Source organism: Carassius auratus, chromosome 19 (genome assembly GCF_003368295.1).
Source record: "Carassius auratus strain Wakin chromosome 19, ASM336829v1, whole genome shotgun sequence".
Lineage (NCBI taxonomy): Eukaryota > Metazoa > Chordata > Actinopteri > Cypriniformes > Cyprinidae > Carassius > Carassius auratus.
The window spans coordinates 2,015,647-2,033,215 of record NC_039261.1 but is presented as its reverse complement, the minus strand read 5'-3'; the positions used below and the strand labels follow the sequence as shown (position 1 = coordinate 2,033,215).

At 40.6% G+C, this 17,569-nt stretch overlaps 1 protein-coding gene across 1 annotated transcript in view; it reads left to right on the top strand.

Annotated features, from left to right (window-relative positions):
* The window catches only part of LOC113119128 (CMP-N-acetylneuraminate-beta-galactosamide-alpha-2,3-sialyltransferase 1-like), a 134,664-nt gene that overhangs the window by 91,949 nt on the left and 25,146 nt on the right, over nt 1-17,569 (top strand). The window contains exon 4 of the mRNA XM_026288354.1: nt 657-836. Coding sequence (XP_026144139.1) covers nt 657-836 — 180 coding nt within the window. The remainder of the gene's footprint in view (nt 1-656; nt 837-17,569) is intronic.

The window sequence follows — 17,569 nt, the reverse complement described above, 5'->3', positions numbered from 1 at the left end:
AACTTAATTTGAAGTATAACTGTATGTCTGATATTTCATGTATGCATCATGGTGACAGTCTGAAAGCTGTTGTTGTTGTTTTTAAAGAACATTAATAGTTAATAAAAGTCTATTGGTGTTATACCTTATTCTTTGAGATTTCCTAAAACAATTTTCCTTCTATTATTTCTAAACATACATATATAAGAAAAGTTTGCATAATATGTAGTTGTAGTTTTTGCATATTTTCTTCAAAGATATTTTACAATTGATTTGTTTAACATTTACATCATGTTGACAATTTCATGTGTGCTACACTTGGAATAGAATTTAAAACTAAAGGGTTAATAAAGAAAAAGTAACTTGAATCATGTTGTAGTTACATTTTTAAGTTGACTAGTTAAAAATGTAAAAATTTGTATTTTTTGCAAAATCACCAAGTGCTAATTACTCTATACCCCACTTTTAATTGTGGGTCAGAGCAGGAAAATTCAAGCAAGTTTTAATGTAGAAATTTTGGCAATAATCAACAGAATTTTGCAGTAATCAACCTTGCAATATAGCTGAAATATATAATTATAAATATACCACACCGTCCTACTATAACAGACATGCACATAACTGTGAAATACTTTATAACATTATGTTAAAGTGTGTGCACTTTGTTTTATTAACAGAATGAACCAGGCTCCAACACAGGGTTTTGAAGAGGATGTTGGCTATAAGACTACTCATCACCTTATGTATCCAGAGAGCGCCACCGATTTAGACAACTCCACAAGTCTTATACTCATTCCCTTTAAAACTCTGGATCTAGAGTGGATCATCAGCGCTCTGACTACAGGAGACATCTCAAAGTTAGTGAATTATATTTTCTGATATTTGGAATGACATGAGAAGTTTATCATTTAGGATGGTGGCACCAAACTCAGCTCCTTGGCAGACATAAGCACTATTCGGACGGGACTAGTTTTCTAAACTACGTTTGAGTTTCGATTCTTACCACCTGAAGTCTGTGATTTTCATGTACCAATTCGGACAGGACTAGTATCTCCGTGTTTATTACAGAGGTGGGAGTGTCTGATTTGTGCATCTGGCCATCACAGAGAACACGCACTCTGTATGCGTGCATTGCATTCATTCAGAATGATTGCCTTAGTATTATTACACAATGAATACTAAATGGCTAGTATAGCAAAACCATGTTAATGTGTGGTTCCTTTAGTTTAACTTGTTTTCCTTTTTCTTTTTTATTAAATGTAATTAAAACATTTCGTAACTGAGTACATAAATTAATGTGAGTAATCTTACCTGATGCTGATATTACAATAGCAAGTATTAACAGTTTAGGCAATCTCGCTCTTATTTTATAATTTGTATAATTTTTTAAATTATTATTTATTTGCTAAGCAAATATATCAAACGTCCGCGCGGTAAGAGCATTTACGGTAATTCAGGTTGGCCAAAACACACAAGGACACGCGTTATGAGAGAAAATATCACCGGCAATCACAGACATTCGCATTCGGACGGGATTAGTTTAGTTAGAGGATCACTGAGTTTGCTGAAAAACGGTATATAATTTTCTCTGGAATTATCACAGAGGTTGTGTGAGAAAAACACAGACGTGGCAGATTCGGACGGGATTAAAATCACCAAGTACGTCTGTGAAACGCAGATTTCTCTAACGACCCCCTGTAAAACTAGTCCCATCCGAATAGGGCTATAGTTTTGCAGTTTAATTTGAACCCTGATTCAGATCAGGTGTGTTTAATTAAGGTTCAAGCCATTTCATCAATGCTTCAGTAAAGAGAAGTTTTGGACGAGAGCAAGCAGCCAGGCTGCGTGTTCCCTGCCCACAAAGAAAAAAAAGGTGCAGGGTCACACACAGTGTGTATGTTGTCTGCAAGGCAGGGTGGTGGTTATGCTCACAGGTTTTGCTTTCGGATCCAGGTGGAAGGAATGTAGATGGGCAAGTCCCTATCTTCTTCCTTAACCATCAGATCTGGTGCCCGCTCTTGGGGGTTCGGAAGCCCAGATTGCAGGATTTTTCCCCCGGTGAGAGGGTGCAGTTCTCTGCCTGACTGTGCCTGGCTGATTGTGCTTTTCTCACTGTTAAGAGCTCCGTTCTTGCTGGGCACGCTTCAAGGGGTGTGTCTGTGCATGCAATCTTGCGGTTGTGGTCCTGCTACTGCTGAGGCATGGTGGTGACATAGATTGCGGGGATCGCACATGATCTGGCAGACAGATTGGAGAAGGCTCATCCTATCTCCACCCGTGTTCCCTAGTACCAGAGCTCTTTGGATGCAGTTTCTTGAGTGATTACCACTCTTCCTTTGAGGAAGTTGAGGGGGTCAGCAAGGGCTGCTGGACGGAGCAGTCACAAACCTACCGCGTTCCAGCCCTTTGTGCTGGGGGTGTCACTTCTCATACTCAGCTGAGTCTAGAATCAGAGTGACTCTCCCATGCCGAAGGCTTCTAGCGGAAGGTGGTTCTGCAGACTGTCATTGTCACTGGATAGTCTTCATCGTAAATGTCCTGATGCCTAAGCCCTAGGACTTTTTGAGGGCTAGTTCCCTCTGTGGAAGAGCAGTGTAGACCATATTACACAGTGCCCGTCTCTCCTCAGTGCCCTCAGTAGATCAATCTGCCAACCCTGTCTGTGTTGCAGGGCACAGCGGTCTCTATCGAGTGCTTCTCTCAGTTACTGCCCAGGAACATAGCAGTACTAAGAGGCTCGCTTCCTCTGTGGAGGTATCTAGAGCAGCTAGTACGGTCGTCCCCTTCCGGTCCGCCGCTTCAGGGCACAGAGCTAGCTGCTCCAGACGCACCAGAGGCCAGTCTCGCGAGACTGGTTCATTTAGGAGGTCACAAGGCAGTGTGGGAGCCCCTGCCATGTGTGCTTCATTGGGTTCTGCCCTGAGCAGGCTCTGGTCTAGTCTTCCTAGCAGATGATGGTGGTCTGAGGAACGTCGTTTTTAATAGGAGTCTTCAGCTTTGAGAGTCCTGATGCTGTGGCTCAGGACCTCGGAGGGCAGACCCCTCTGGGAAGAGCGGTGTAAACTGCATTACAAAGTGCCCGTCTTTCCTCCGTGCTCCTCAGGAGATCGATCTGCCAGGGGTTCTAGGGCACAGCGGTCTCCAGCGAGTTCTTCTCTCAGTTACCGCCCGGAAACGTAGCAGTGCTAAGTGGCTTGCGACCTCCATGGAAGTTTCCAGAGCTGATAGTTTGGCTGTCTCCTGCCGGTGTGCTGCTTCAGGGCACCGAGCTAACTGCTCTGATGACACCAGAGATCAGTTTATATAAACCGATTTCTTTAGTGGAATATTTTGCAGCGTGAAAACTACTGACAACTGTAGTGAGACTACACAGATTCTAGTTTGGTTCTCCTTTGCCTCAATTCAACAGGGACTTTCCCACCCTGGTTGGCCCCCGAGCATGCTCTTGTAATGGAACAGATGTATACACTCTCTGAGGATGGCGGGCATCAAGGCCATTCTCATGTAGCAGAGTCCAGGTCCTACAGCTGGTACTTCACTGTTCCGAGGAAGGATGAGGTGTTGTGTCCTATTTTAGATGTGTGTCTTTTGAACTGCTCAGTTAGGGCACTGAAGTTCAGCACGCAAACAGGCAAGTTCATCTCAGAGCAAGGAGCTCCTTATCACTGCATAATGCTAGCAACGGATGTGTTCCTCACCGGTTTGGGTGCGGTCATGAGTGACCACCCTGCCCGCAGTCTGTGAAGTGGCTCTCTCTCTGACACATCCAGGTCCATTGGGGCTGAATACCTTGGTACAGACGTGGCCGAGCCTTCGTCTGTATGCCTTTCCCCTGATTTCTCTGCTCCCAGGAGTTCTGGAGAGAGTGCACTGGGACTGACTCCTTCTGTGATTAGTAGCCCCATTCTTGTCGGGCTGAGTATGGTTCTCTGACCTGATTTCTCTCTTTGACGGCACACCATGGGAGGTTACCATCAGGAGAGGGCTCACCCCCACACAGAGCTTGAATGCTGTAGGTGTGGCCTCTGAGAAGGCACAACTCATATCTTACAGTTTTTCAACTGAGATTGCTGAGACCATTCTTCAATTCAGAGCTCCCTCCACAAGGAAACTGTACGCCTGAATGTGGAAACCTTTCACCTCCTGGTGCGGAGACTGCCAACTCAACCCAGTTAACTGCCTGGTTGGTACGGTTCTGGAGTTCTTGCAGAATTTTCACTGTATAGGGTTGACCCACTCCACCCTGAAGGTCTATGTGGCAGCCATTGAGGCCTACCACGCCCCTCTCTGTGACCTTGCAGTGGGAAGAGGCAGTGTTACATGTTTCCTCTGCTGTGTGCTGAGGTTAAGGCCTCCAGCCAGAAGAAGCTTATGCTAAGCAGTGGATCAGGAGGCCAAAGCCTTGAGTCCTCTGATTTACCCTCTCTTGGGGGTCAAGACTCACTGCATTTGAAGTTTGGCCATTGATTGGGATGACCACGATTACTTGTCAGGCTCATGGCTCCTTTAGTCGTGCTCCTCCACACTAGATATTTGAAAGTGTTGTGGCGTGGGCATTGTCGTTCCCAAAGCGTCTTTAGATGCAGCTTGAGTTCCAGAAGAGGAACGTCTCAGGTTATACATGTAAAAAGTACAAAAAAAAGTGACCTGACATTCAGCCAAGTATGGTGACCCATACTCAGAATTCGTGCTCTGCATTTAACCCATCCGAAGTGCACACACACAGAGCAGTGAACACACACCCAGAGCAGTGGGCAGCCATTTATGCTGCGGCACCCATGGAGAAGTTGGTGGTTCAATGCATTGATCAAGGGCACCTAAGTCATGGTATTGAGGATGGAGAGAGCACTGTTCACTGTTTTTTTTTTAAGAACCATGGTTACTCAAAGGAACGAGACGCTGCAACGCAGTGCCACACTCCCGGCATCTCTGCCTTGCTTTATTCCCAGAGGCTAAATGCCGGATTTGCTGCATGTGCTTTTAAGATTCCTGGTTTCTGATGTCACCCGCCTATGACGTCTCGCCCATCCATTGGACTGATTACACACATTATTCTGGGCTGGTCATGCTGAAGAGCGTTCCCAAAGCATAACCCGATGCAGTGCCTCGTTCTGTCAAGGAACCATGGTTACATTTGAATCTGAGACGGTATATTACCAAGTATTAAATAATGTCATTGATGTATTGCTAATTTACATAAGTATTCCTGTTTTGGTTTTTTAGAAGCCATAATAATAATAATCATACATTTTAGTGTGCAGGGAGTGTTGTTAATTCCCTGTTACCTTTATGTAACTGACAAAATTAAAAATAAGATTTTTTCAGCATTGTCACTGGTAAACTTCTTTTTATTTTGTAGTTATAAACACATTTTGATTTTGATAACTGCAACACACGCCAAAAATAATTGGGACAGAAGCTAAATAAAAGTGAAATGATAGAATATCCAAATTAAACTGTTTTGAAACATTACACAATAAGCATGTGAATTGGTAATAGGTGGCCTCACAAGTGAAATCACAGATGGCTCATAACCCTATCCCGAATACAATGCTTGCAACTTTTTTTTATCAGAGTTTGGTGATTGTGTGTGTAAGGACCTGGAGAGAGTCTGTTTGAGAGGCAACTGGAACTGCTTACAGTTGGTACAAAATGTTACTATGATGCTCTCAAGGGGAAGTCATGGCCTAGTGGTTAGAGAATTTGACTTCTAACCCTAGGGTTGTGGGTTTGAATCTTGAGCTGACAATACCTTGAGCAAGGCGCTACTGCATAAATGGCTGCTCACTGCTCTGGGTGTGTGTTCACTGATGTGTGTGTGCCATTCAGATGGGTTAAATGCAGAGCACAAATTCTGAGTATGGGTCACCATACTTGGCTGAATGTCACTTTCACTCTTAATGGGTTTCCTTAAACTGGCTGTCAGTTCATTATTGTAACAATTCACTTAGGACAGCAAGCCACAAGAGAGAAGGACGGATATCTGGGAGGAGGGACCAGGGAGGAGATGTAGGAAGGAGATGGGGAGGAAACAGGATGGGGTTGGAGGATGAGTCCAGCTGGACCAAGGCCACAGCCATGATGTCAACACACGGTAGAGCAGATGGAGGAGGAGCCCAAGATGGAGAAGGAGAGCCAATGAGCCAGGAGGATGCGGACGATCCAGGGGGCCAAAGTGGATGCAAGGGTTCTGACGACGGAGGCGAAGGTGGAGATCCAGAGATCCACAGTGGAGCCAGAGTGACTGAGGACCAAGGTGGAGCTGGCAGGAGAAAGGAGCCCAATGGAGCTGGTTGGATGAAGCGACAGTGCTTAGCCAGAGGAGAGTAGTCCACAGGCGATGTTGGGTCAATGCCCGACCAAGGTGTCACCGACTGAATGAGGAAGGAGGAGGCTGAAGTGGGTGGGAGGGAGAGTGCTTTCAAAGAGGAGGTGCTGGAGGGCAGTGTTTTAGGAGTGGGCACTGGAGGTACCTTCGAGGAGCAGGCACTGGAGAAAACCAAGGATGAAGAAGGGTTGGACAGGACCAGTGAAAACAATGAAGAGAGGAAATGGGGCAGTTCGATCTCAAGATCAGATTCCCAGTCTATTAGATCCCCCTCCTTGTTTTGGCACCAACGCCCTGCCATCATCAGCCTCGATGCTGGGGGTAGAGCTCCTCTCAGTGCTCACACTGTCCATCGCTTTCTCACTTGTGGTGGGCTCTGAATCCGGCTCTGGCACATTGCTTTGCTCTGTCTCACAGATCGTGGTGGGAAATATCTCTCTGTCATCGGTGGGATCGGGTTAATGCTCCGTACCATGGGAAGATGGTGGACTGGTCTCTGGGTCAGGAGTGGCACTGGTGATAAGCTCCGGGGAACCTGCAGGGAACAGAGATTCATTTTCTCGCCAGTGTCAAAGGCAGTGAAATTTCCCTGAGGGCCAAATTAACACAATCAACGGGAGACAGAAACTGGGACACAGAGCAAAAACACACACAGACAGGTCTATAACCCTGACAATTATAGAATAGATTTTTGAAGTTTTAATTTATTTATGTATTTATTTTGCTGTCTGTGGTTTTATTATGGTTATGATTGTCTATGTATGTTGTTGTTAAATTAAGAAACCTTTATGAAAAAAATATCAAGAATCAAAACACATTTCCCAGGATTCTGCTGTGAATGTTTGAGCTAGCAGTTAAATTAAAAATTAATAAAAATGAATTACATTTTATTAAATTAAATTAAATTAAATTTAAATTTAAATTTAAATTTAAATTTAAATGTAAATTTAAATTTAAATTTAAATGTAAATTTAAATTTAAATGTAAATTTAAATTTAAATTAATTAATTAATTAAATAATGAGATTAATTCAATCAATGCAAGTTAATCAACTCATTTATTTAGTTTATTTATCTAAATCCACAGTGAGAGACGAGGGAAGACATTTAAAAAGTGCACTCTATTTCCCTCAGCATCAGGCGCAGAAACGGTGCTCAAAGCTCATGTTATTCAATTGCACGCACAAAGGCTTATTTTTATATAACAAGAATATATATTTACAAGATAGTTGAATCTTTAACGCCATGAAGTTAAATACAGTATTAGAGATTCAATGTTAATCCAAAATTATTGGGTAAATAAACATTAAAAAAATAATTCTTCTGAATTACAAAAGACACATGAACCCCTTTCACACTGCGATTTACAAGTATGAAAGAACCATTTCTTCTACCACAAAAGACTGCTTTTTAAGTAATCTTCCTGATGTATCCAAATTCCTTAGCATATCCAAAACCTCAAAACAACTTGATGATGTAACAGAAACTATGTTATATAGCATTTTAAATACAGTTGCTCCTTTACGCTTAAGGAAGGTTAAGGAAACCAGTATGACACCATGGTATAATGAGCATACTCGCACCCTAAAGAGAGGAGCCCAAAAATGGAGTGCAGCTGGAGGAAAACAAAACTAGAAGTATTTCGTATTGCTTGGCGGGAATGTAACCTATCCTACAGAAAAGCATTAAAAAATGCTAGATCCGATTACTTTTCTTCTCTTTTAGAAGAATCAAACATTACCCCAGGTATTTATTCAATACAGTGGCTAAATTAATGAAAAATAAATCCTCAACAAGTGTTGACATTTTCCTACATCACAGCAGTAGTGACTTTATGAACTGCTTTAATTCTAAAATGCTTTACTTGGGATTTCAAGATGGTGCTGTTTCTCGTTCCGGTCTCCACCGAATCGGCCTCGGCTCTCGACATCGGGGAGTAACTCACAGAAATCTACGCCCACTGGAAAGAGCGTCCTCATCTCCTGTTATTATCTCTCCACCAAAAGTGGCATTATTAAATGCCTGTTCAATGGTGAATATGACCTTCTTACTAAACGACTTTTACTTAGCTCACAACTTGGATTTTTTTTTTTTATCACGGAATCCTGGATAAAGGTTGGTGATTTAACTCAGTTTTCTGATCTGATCCCTGATGACTGCACATTTTTTAACTCTCCTCGTCCGAGTGGACACGGGGGTGGCATAGTAACAATTTTAAAGAACTCTCTTTCTGCACGCTGCTGATTGGTCCCTGGAACGGCCTTTTCCAGCTTTGAAGCTCAGTTTCTTCACTTGGACTGGAATGGTCCTGTATGTCTAGTGGTGATTTACCGTCCTCCGCACTGCACTAAGGATTTTATACAGCATTTCACTGAACTGATCGGCAATATTGCCACAAATTACGATCGCTTTCTATTCGTGGGCGACTTTAATATCCATGTCTGCTGTCTGTCTAACCCCTTATCACACGAGTTTCTTAATATTATCGATGCCTTTCATCTATCCCAGTGGATCAGTGACAGGCATGTACTGGCTAACCGGACTACCGGGAGATTCCCGGTGGGCCGCGGTCTGGTTGGGCCGGTGTGTTATGTATTTTGTTTTTAAATCATTATTTATCGCAAATATATTCGTAAGTATATTTTTGTACAGTCGAATTCCGGCCTTACGTGTCTCTTTCATGAAGCCGCAAGATGCTTTTTTTTTTTTTTTTTTACGTTAGTCACAATAATTTATTTAAAACATTACAAAAAGCAGTATAAAGAACAGATAAAAAGAACCCGTGCGCATGATGCTGATGCGAGCTGCGAGACGTGACGTGTTCACTGCTCATTGGCCAATCAGAATCAAGTTATAGCCTTGAAAAGCGGCCCATTACAACTGCGACGAAATTCAATATGTTAAATAATAAAATATCTAGGCGTAAATGAGGGGCCGAAGGTTGAGAGAGAGAAAACGACAAGCACTTGAGGCAGATGCCACCAAATGTGTCAAGATAAATAAATTATTTGCTGGAAGGCAAAAGACTTAAGTGAAGACGTCAGCAGGGCGGACTTGACTGCTGAGGTGAGACAGAAATGTAATGATACACGTAGGCTACTGCATTGTTTTGTTTCAAAAATTTAGGATATTCCAGCTGTAATATGCCACCACTCACTGATCTATATAAATTGCATTTAAAATTCTCAGCTCTCAAGTTCTGTCTATTTTATTACAAAATTCAGACAATACCGTTTTGGCGTCAGAGAATGTGTCGTGACAGATCGCTTTAGCGCCTCAGTTCAAGTAAACCGATCATCTGTTACTTTCTGTTTAAAGATACAGTACAACTTACAGAAATTTATATATGCCTCAGAAATAATATCGATCAATTATCAGTCAAAACAGCAGGAGAACAATTATTTCACAGAATGTTACATTTACCTCAAGAAAGCCCTTTAAAGACCATAGCAGGTTAGTTGAGATTGAAAAATAGCCATAAGAAAGGAGTATTTTGCTAAATATGTGCACTACAGTACATATTTATTATATTTTCACCTGAAGTATTTTACATTTGATTATGCAATATCTGTACCTGAAAACGGTGCTATTTATGATATTTTTTTTACATTTTTATTACTGACTGTTCACTTGTCTTCATTAATGTTTGAACTTAATAGTAAGTGTTTATTGTGGTATTGAAATTACAATTGTGAAATGAGATCGCAGCTTATTTACAAAGAAAACAATAGCAATTTTATTTTTATCTTTGTTTATATATTTATTTTTTGGCAGGGCAAAAAAAGTTCTGAACCCTAGCATTGAGCTCTGCATTTGAATAAAGTGACGTGACATACAGCCAAGTATGGTGACCCACACTCAGAATTCGTGCTCTGCATTTAACTCATCCGAAGTGTACACACACACAGAGCAGTGAACACACACACACACTGTGAACACACACCCGGAGCAGTGGGCAGCCATTTATGCTGCAGCTTTTTAAAGGCCTTTGATTATGTTATGAAAAATGTAAAATAAATCACTACACAACGTTCTTTGTCTTAATTACTCTTTTATTTTATTGTAGATCAGTGGTCTTTATAAATAATGCTTACTATAGTTCAGTGGTCTTAATACTAGCCTACTATAAGCAGCCAACAGTTCAGAGGTAATTTGTGTGAATTAATATAAAAAAAAAGTGTTATGTTGCAGCACATGAAATATAGTTACAGCAGAAAATGTGTACCCTAAGCATTAATATTTCTATTAGAATAATAAGAAGCACATAAAATAAGACCTTTAGATATTTAAAATAAAGCCTGATAAAATCATTTACATTTTCTTTGATTATTATTTTAATAGTTTTTTCTTGGTTTTGATAGTAATACATTCTAATCAGTAATTTTACATCCAGATTAATGTATGTATAGACATGTAGTGTGCGTGTGCGTGTGTGTGAGCGCGCATGTTTCCATGCATGGTGGGCCGGTCTGGATGAAGTCCAGGGCTGATTTTTTGTCCCAGTCCAGCCCTGATCAGTGACGCTACTCATATTCAGGGACATACGTTAAATCTTGTACTCTCATATGGGCTTGATGTGACTGATATTGTGCTCTCAGATTTTATGATCTCTGACCATAAGCCTATATTATTCACACTGTCTCTTCCAGAGCTCTCTTATTTTTCAAATACTACTATAAGTCTTTCTCGCTTTGACTTTAGCACAAATTTCAACTTGTTTCCTCACAGTTGCACTTAGATCAACCGTTATCTGACTTGGATGCTAATCAACATATTAGCCTCTTGAACTCTGCCTGGCTTAATGCAGCAAACGCAACTGCCCCCCTTAAGCCTCACAAGCAAAAAACTAAATTTGTACTGTGGCAAAACTCCCGTCTCCTAAGACAAAACTGTAGAAAGGCAGAACGTAAATGAAAAAGAGACAGGCTGGATATCTCTCTTCAAAAGTTCAGAGACTCTCTTGCTTCTTACCAGACTACAGCTAAGTCTGCAAAAGCTGCATACTTTTCTAACCTAATTGAAACTAAACACTCTAAACCTAAGGTCTTGTTTTCATTTATTCAATCTGTTACCAATCCTTCTGTTAACACCTTGCCTGTTGTCTCTCATGCTCTCTGTGAAAGCTTCTTGAGATATTTTAGTGACAAAATTACTAACTTAAGACTTGGTGTCTGTCCCACTTTAACTTTAACCATCTCTCCTATCATGTCATCTTCATCTGCATTTTTGGATGCTTTTGAACCCATCATTCTCCAGGAATTGAAGGAGGTGATTGACAATCTTAAGCCCTCATTCTGTTCCAACGATATCATTCACCCTAAATTTTTTTAATTAATTATTGATTCGATTGGGCCAGGTCTGCTGTCTCTTATTAATAAGTCTCTCCAAACTGGCTCCGTTCCTGCCGACTTTAAAGTTGCTACAGTCTCTGTTGTACAGGCTCTGTTGGTGGTCCCTTGCGTTAGGCTAAAGCGTAGAGGGGAGGGTGCATTTGCGGTGGCTGGGCCACGACTCTGGAATACCCTACCTTTAGAGATCAAACTGGCCCCTTCCTTGTCTATTTTTAAGTCATTGCTAAAAACTTTTTTATTTTCCTTAGTGTACTGACTACTGTGTTATGCTAAATTTTGAAATGGGTGGTTTTAAATTTTTGTCTGGTCTATTTTTATGTATGTGTAATATTCTTGCTCTTATGTAAAGCACTTTGGTCAGCCAGGAGGCTGTTGTAAATGCAGTATACAAATACAATTTAAATTGAAATAGAAATAAAATCGATACTATTAGAGATAAAATTGTAACCATTCAGCCGTCAGCTACAGTATCGCATCAGACAGTGCACTATAGACCCCCTGAGGAACAGTTCCACTCATTCTCTACTATAGGGAGAGGAATAATTGTATAAACTTGTTAAATCATCTAAACCAACAACATGTATGTTATACCCTATACCATTGTAAGGGAAACAGGTCAATTTAGCTCAAAGGGAATCATTTAAGATTTTAAAGGGAATTTGAACAGAATCACTGTTTCACGGCTGTTCACGGAGACGCCCTGCGATTCAGTGAGCTAGCCGTTTAACATCAAATCTGCGCTGGATACTAATATCCAAACTATAGTGAAAACACTATTAATTAGCACAGTAACAAGATCGGCAGTTTAAGACATTAACTTGTAAGCACAAAACACAAGACACTTCTCTTTTCAATATGAATAAGGCTTTATTAGATAAATCTAAGACATATAAACTAATCTAACACATAAAGGCACGCACACACACATTCACACAAGTTGCAGGAAGGTCGAAAGTTAGGGAAAGATGAGTTTAAGAGAATGGAAATATGGAATCCCAAGTTCACAGCAATACGTTAAATTGCATAGACATGAACAACCATCAATCACGTAATTAGCCCTTGCATTGAGTTCCTCAATGGGGTTAAAATTATATTAGATACACCAGCACAACAAATATCTGGGAATACGTTGCCTTTGTTTGCTGTGAAAGGGACTCCCGTTGAAAGGGGTATCCTGGTGTCGCTGATTGGCTGGAAGTTCAGTTGGCTGAAGTGACATCTTGGGAAGCCCGTGCTTGGGCATTGGCTGAAGCTGGAGTTGTGTGGCTGGTTGGAGTTCAAACGCGCAGACGAGGTCGACGTTACAAAACTTAACTCAGAACGCGAAACTTGGTATCATAAATCATTTGTTTATCTTACCAAGCATGTGGTTCCTGCCTCGCAGGATCTAATTTTGGACATGATTCCTATAACACGATTATGATATATTTTACAAATAAATGATTGTCAGGACAATATCAAGCAAGAAAATTTGATTATATCAATACTAGACATGACTATGTATCCTATAGTTATCAAAAGACATACTCAATAAGTGATTATACATGATAGTCAAATGTGTGGGTTACACATGAATGAATATGGAGTTAAGCAATGGAATGATTCATTTATAAGTCTTTTTGAGTTCATTATGGTCCATATATAATGTACAAAAATCAGTTTCTTTGCCATTCTCTGGCAAAGGGACTTTTCTGTGAAGACAAAGGTTTAAAGCCCTTCCCCCTTAGGAATTTCAGTCTGGTTCTGCTGGGTGGGGGAAGTCAATGCAAGTATTTAACTTGATCTCCTGGGTTTACATGTGATGTCCAGCGTTGCATTTCAATCACGAACAATAAATTTGACAATCTCTTCTTCGAATTAAAATTGTCAATAATTGTTCTATTGGTGTTAATGTTGAAAGCTGTTGTGTGAACAAGTTGGTTGGTTGGTTATCTTGCTTGGTTCTTGTGGCACTAGAACTGATTTATGACTTCCTGAGGAGTTCGGCTCTCGTTTGAATGCACACAGCTCTGATAGACTCTTTAATTTGTCTGGTTCGACTCATTTCTGCTACACCATCTAAGCTCCTAAAAGAGGTGCTTCCAGAAGTCATAGATCTGACTATTATTAATTCCTCATTGTCATTAGGATATGTCCCCAAAACCTTCAAACTGGCTGTTATTAAGCCTCTCATAAAAAACACAACTTGACCCCAAAGAACTAGTTAATTATAGACCAATCCCAGATCTCCCTTTTCTGTCCAAGATACTAGAAAAGGTGGAATCCTCACAATTAAATTCATTCTTAGAGAAAAATGGTTTCCAGTCAGGATTTAGACCGTATCATAGTACTGAGACTGCTCCCTTAGAGTTACAAATGACCTGCTCTTATCATCTGATTGTGGTTGTATCTCTCTATTAGTTTTATTGGATCTTAGTGCTGAATTTGACACAATTGACCAAAACATTCTTTTGGATAGACTTAAACACTTTGTTGGAAGTGCATTAGCATGGTTTAAATCGTACCTATATGTCCACCATCAGTTCGTAGCAGGGAATGAAGATGTATCATATAGATCACAAGTGCAATATGGAGTAACTCAAGGCTCAGTACTAGGGCCGCTACTCTTCATGCTTTATATGTTACCTTTGGGAGATATCATCAGGAAACATGGTGTTAGCTTTCACTGTTATGCTGATGATAGTCAGCTCTATATTTCTTTGCAGCCCGTTGAAACACACCAATATAAAAAACTAATGGAATGCATAGTCGATATAAAAACTGGATGACGAGTAATTTCTTGCTACATCATTAGAAGAATGGCATCTACTCTATTATTAGTCTGTTTCTCTCTTATTCTGAGGTCACTGTAGCCACCAAATCCAGTCTGTATCCAGATCAAAGGGTCACTGCAGTCACCCGGATCCAGTACGTATCCAGACCAGATGGTGGATCAGCACCTAGAAAGGACCTCTACATCCCTGAAAGACAGCGGAGACCAGGACAACTAGAACCCCAGATACAGACCACAGGAAACAGATGATTCTTCTGCACAATCTGACTTTGCTGCAGCTTGGAATTTAACTACTGGTTTCGTATGGTCAGAGGAGAACTGCCCCCCCAACTGAGCCTGGTTTCTCTAAAGGTTTTTTTTCTCCATTCCGTCACCGATAGAGTGTCGGTTCCTTGCCGCTGTCCCCTCTGGCTTGCTTAGTTGGGGTCACTTCATCTACAGCGATACCGTTGACTTGATTGCAAATAAATGCACAGACACTATAGAAACTGAAACGAGATGACATCACTGAATTCAATGATGGACTGCCTTTAACTGTGATTTTGCATTATTGACACACTGTTGTCCTAATGAATGTTGTTCAGTTGCTTTGACGCAATGTATTTTGTTTAAAGCACTATATAAATAAAGGTGACTTGACTTGACTTGCGATTCCGGCAAATACACGGTTAAAGTGTTCCAGCAATTCTTCCCGGGTCGCTAGATTTTGCACTTTCACACTGCCAGTGATTACCCAGAAAATTTGCGTGCATTCACACACAACCCGTAAAAGTCCCATAACGACACATGACATCAGGGCCTGACGTGTAATGTATGAGTCAAAAACGTTAGGCACGTTATACTTTCACTGAAGCTGGTGAATGATCTTGGCGTCAGCGCGGAAAGTGAGGAACTAACTGATCTCTGCTTCATTACTGTCACAGTGTCTGGTCTGTGTTTCCCTGGGTGTCCACTAGTGGTCTCACTTCTCCATAGTTACTCCACTGCAGGTACTACATTTCCCACAAAGCCTATGTCTCTTTCATCACTGTTAATTGCACACCTGTTATTGCACTCAGCTGTCTTCACTTTAATCGTTGTCACCTGTCTATATAGACTGGTCTGTTTCTATCTGTTTCATGGAGTCCTTGTTTTCCGTCACCCGGCTTCCTCGTGTTCCCTTGTTTTTTTCTTGTTTCTTGTTTTTGGACTGATTTTGTTCTTATGACCTCTTGCCTGTTTTTGGATATGATTTTGGATTCCCCATTAAATAGTGTGATTGGATCTCTCGTTTCCTGTGTGCATTCATAACAATTAGAGTTTGCACATATTGTTTGTCGCGAAAGTTAATCTTCATTCAAAATAGCTGGTAAAAGAGTTGCGCGATAACGTGCGTCATCACTACGACACGGCATTAGATCTGGCTTTTGTTCATACAGCATTCGTCCCGGGATTGAACCCGGCAATGTTACTAAGTCCCTGACCTGGGTTCAAACCCGGGACATGTTTGCTTTCACACAGGAGGCGACCCGGCAATGTTCTGCCAATTTGCCGGGTCAGACGTGCAGTGTGAAAGGGGCTATGTAGTCTCCATGTCCCTAAAGGATCTTGTGACTGCTTGTCTCACTGGATAAATCAAATTCATTACTTTATATGTAATTTCTTTATCTTTATCGGTGAGGCAGTATTTACTGGGTAAACTCCAGACCTCTTTCCATTCAATTTGATTGAGTTCCAAAATTGTTTGCATTTAGGCAATGCTGTAGTTCTACATAATTCAATATAAAAGTTATTTTTTTTATCTATAGTTTTCAAACTATTAATACTTAACTGATATAGTATGATTAAGATATATTCCCTAATAAAAGTTGAATAAGGCCACTAAGAATGGCATGAAATACTACTGCAAATTCCTTAGCAGTTAAAGGTATCTTAAAATGATTCAGGAATTCACAGTAATTAAAGAGCTGTCCATTATTATGAAATAACTGCCATTATACCAATTTCTGTAAAATAAAGATTTATTTTTAAACTTAACATATTTGTTGTTCCAAATTACAGAGTTGTGTGGAGAAAAGTTCTGCTTAAAAATGAACATCAAAAAAAAAAAACCTGTAAATGAAAAAAAGAAAGCTTTATCGGAACCTTCTTTACATCAAAGTTACACCTAAAATAATTATAACCCCCCAACTTATCAAAAATTAATTCAGGGATGATATTCATCATTTTGTCTTTAGACTTCAAGTAGTTCTTTATCCATTTGTTCTTAAATACACAATTAGCAGTATTTAAGTCGAGTATATTTAGACCACCATCTTCAACTGGGTTACATATACAGTAACTGTTCTTTTTTTTTTTTTAAATGTGGTCTTTTATGCAAGATGAAATTGAGCAACGTAATATCTACTTTTTTAAAACAGACTGTGGAATTTCTAAGCGACATAAACACAGTCAAATGTAGAACATAAATTATAAAATTCTTGAAGAACAGACCTGTTATTTGGACAGGGTGGATAATAATCCTTTTCAGAATCCCATATTGTATTGAAATCTCCTACAAGTACTAAGTTTGCATTGCTATATTGTTCCACTGATTTTCTTATTTGGTCTTCAAAATTAAATATATATACGCTCGTTGGACAATAAACTGGACTACATTCGAATACTACGCTCAACTCAGAGGACTGTAAGAGACTTGTGTTTTTGTGTTCAAGGAACCATAGCTCAGCAACAGCGTTCCATTCAGCTCGACCAGCTGACGTGCTATCGAGCGGACAGAGCTCTCATCGCGGTTGCGGGCTTTGTGTTTACATCAATGACGCATTGTGCCCTGATACTGTTGTGATTAGTAAACACTGCTCATCCCCGGTGGAGTTTATGATTATTAAGTGCCGGCCGTTCTATCTCCCAAGGGAATATACTGCTATACTGCTCATTTCGGTGTACATTCCCCCCCACTTAATGAACTGTACCAGCACATCAGTGAGCAGCAGACAGCACACACCAATGCTTTTCTCATCATAGCTGGGGATTTCAACCACGCTGACTTAAAGAGTGTGTTTCCAAAAATACACCAACACATTAACTTTCCAACACGAGGTAACATTTTGGACTTTGTTTACACCACACAGAGATGAGCTTACAAAGCCTTCCCCATCCC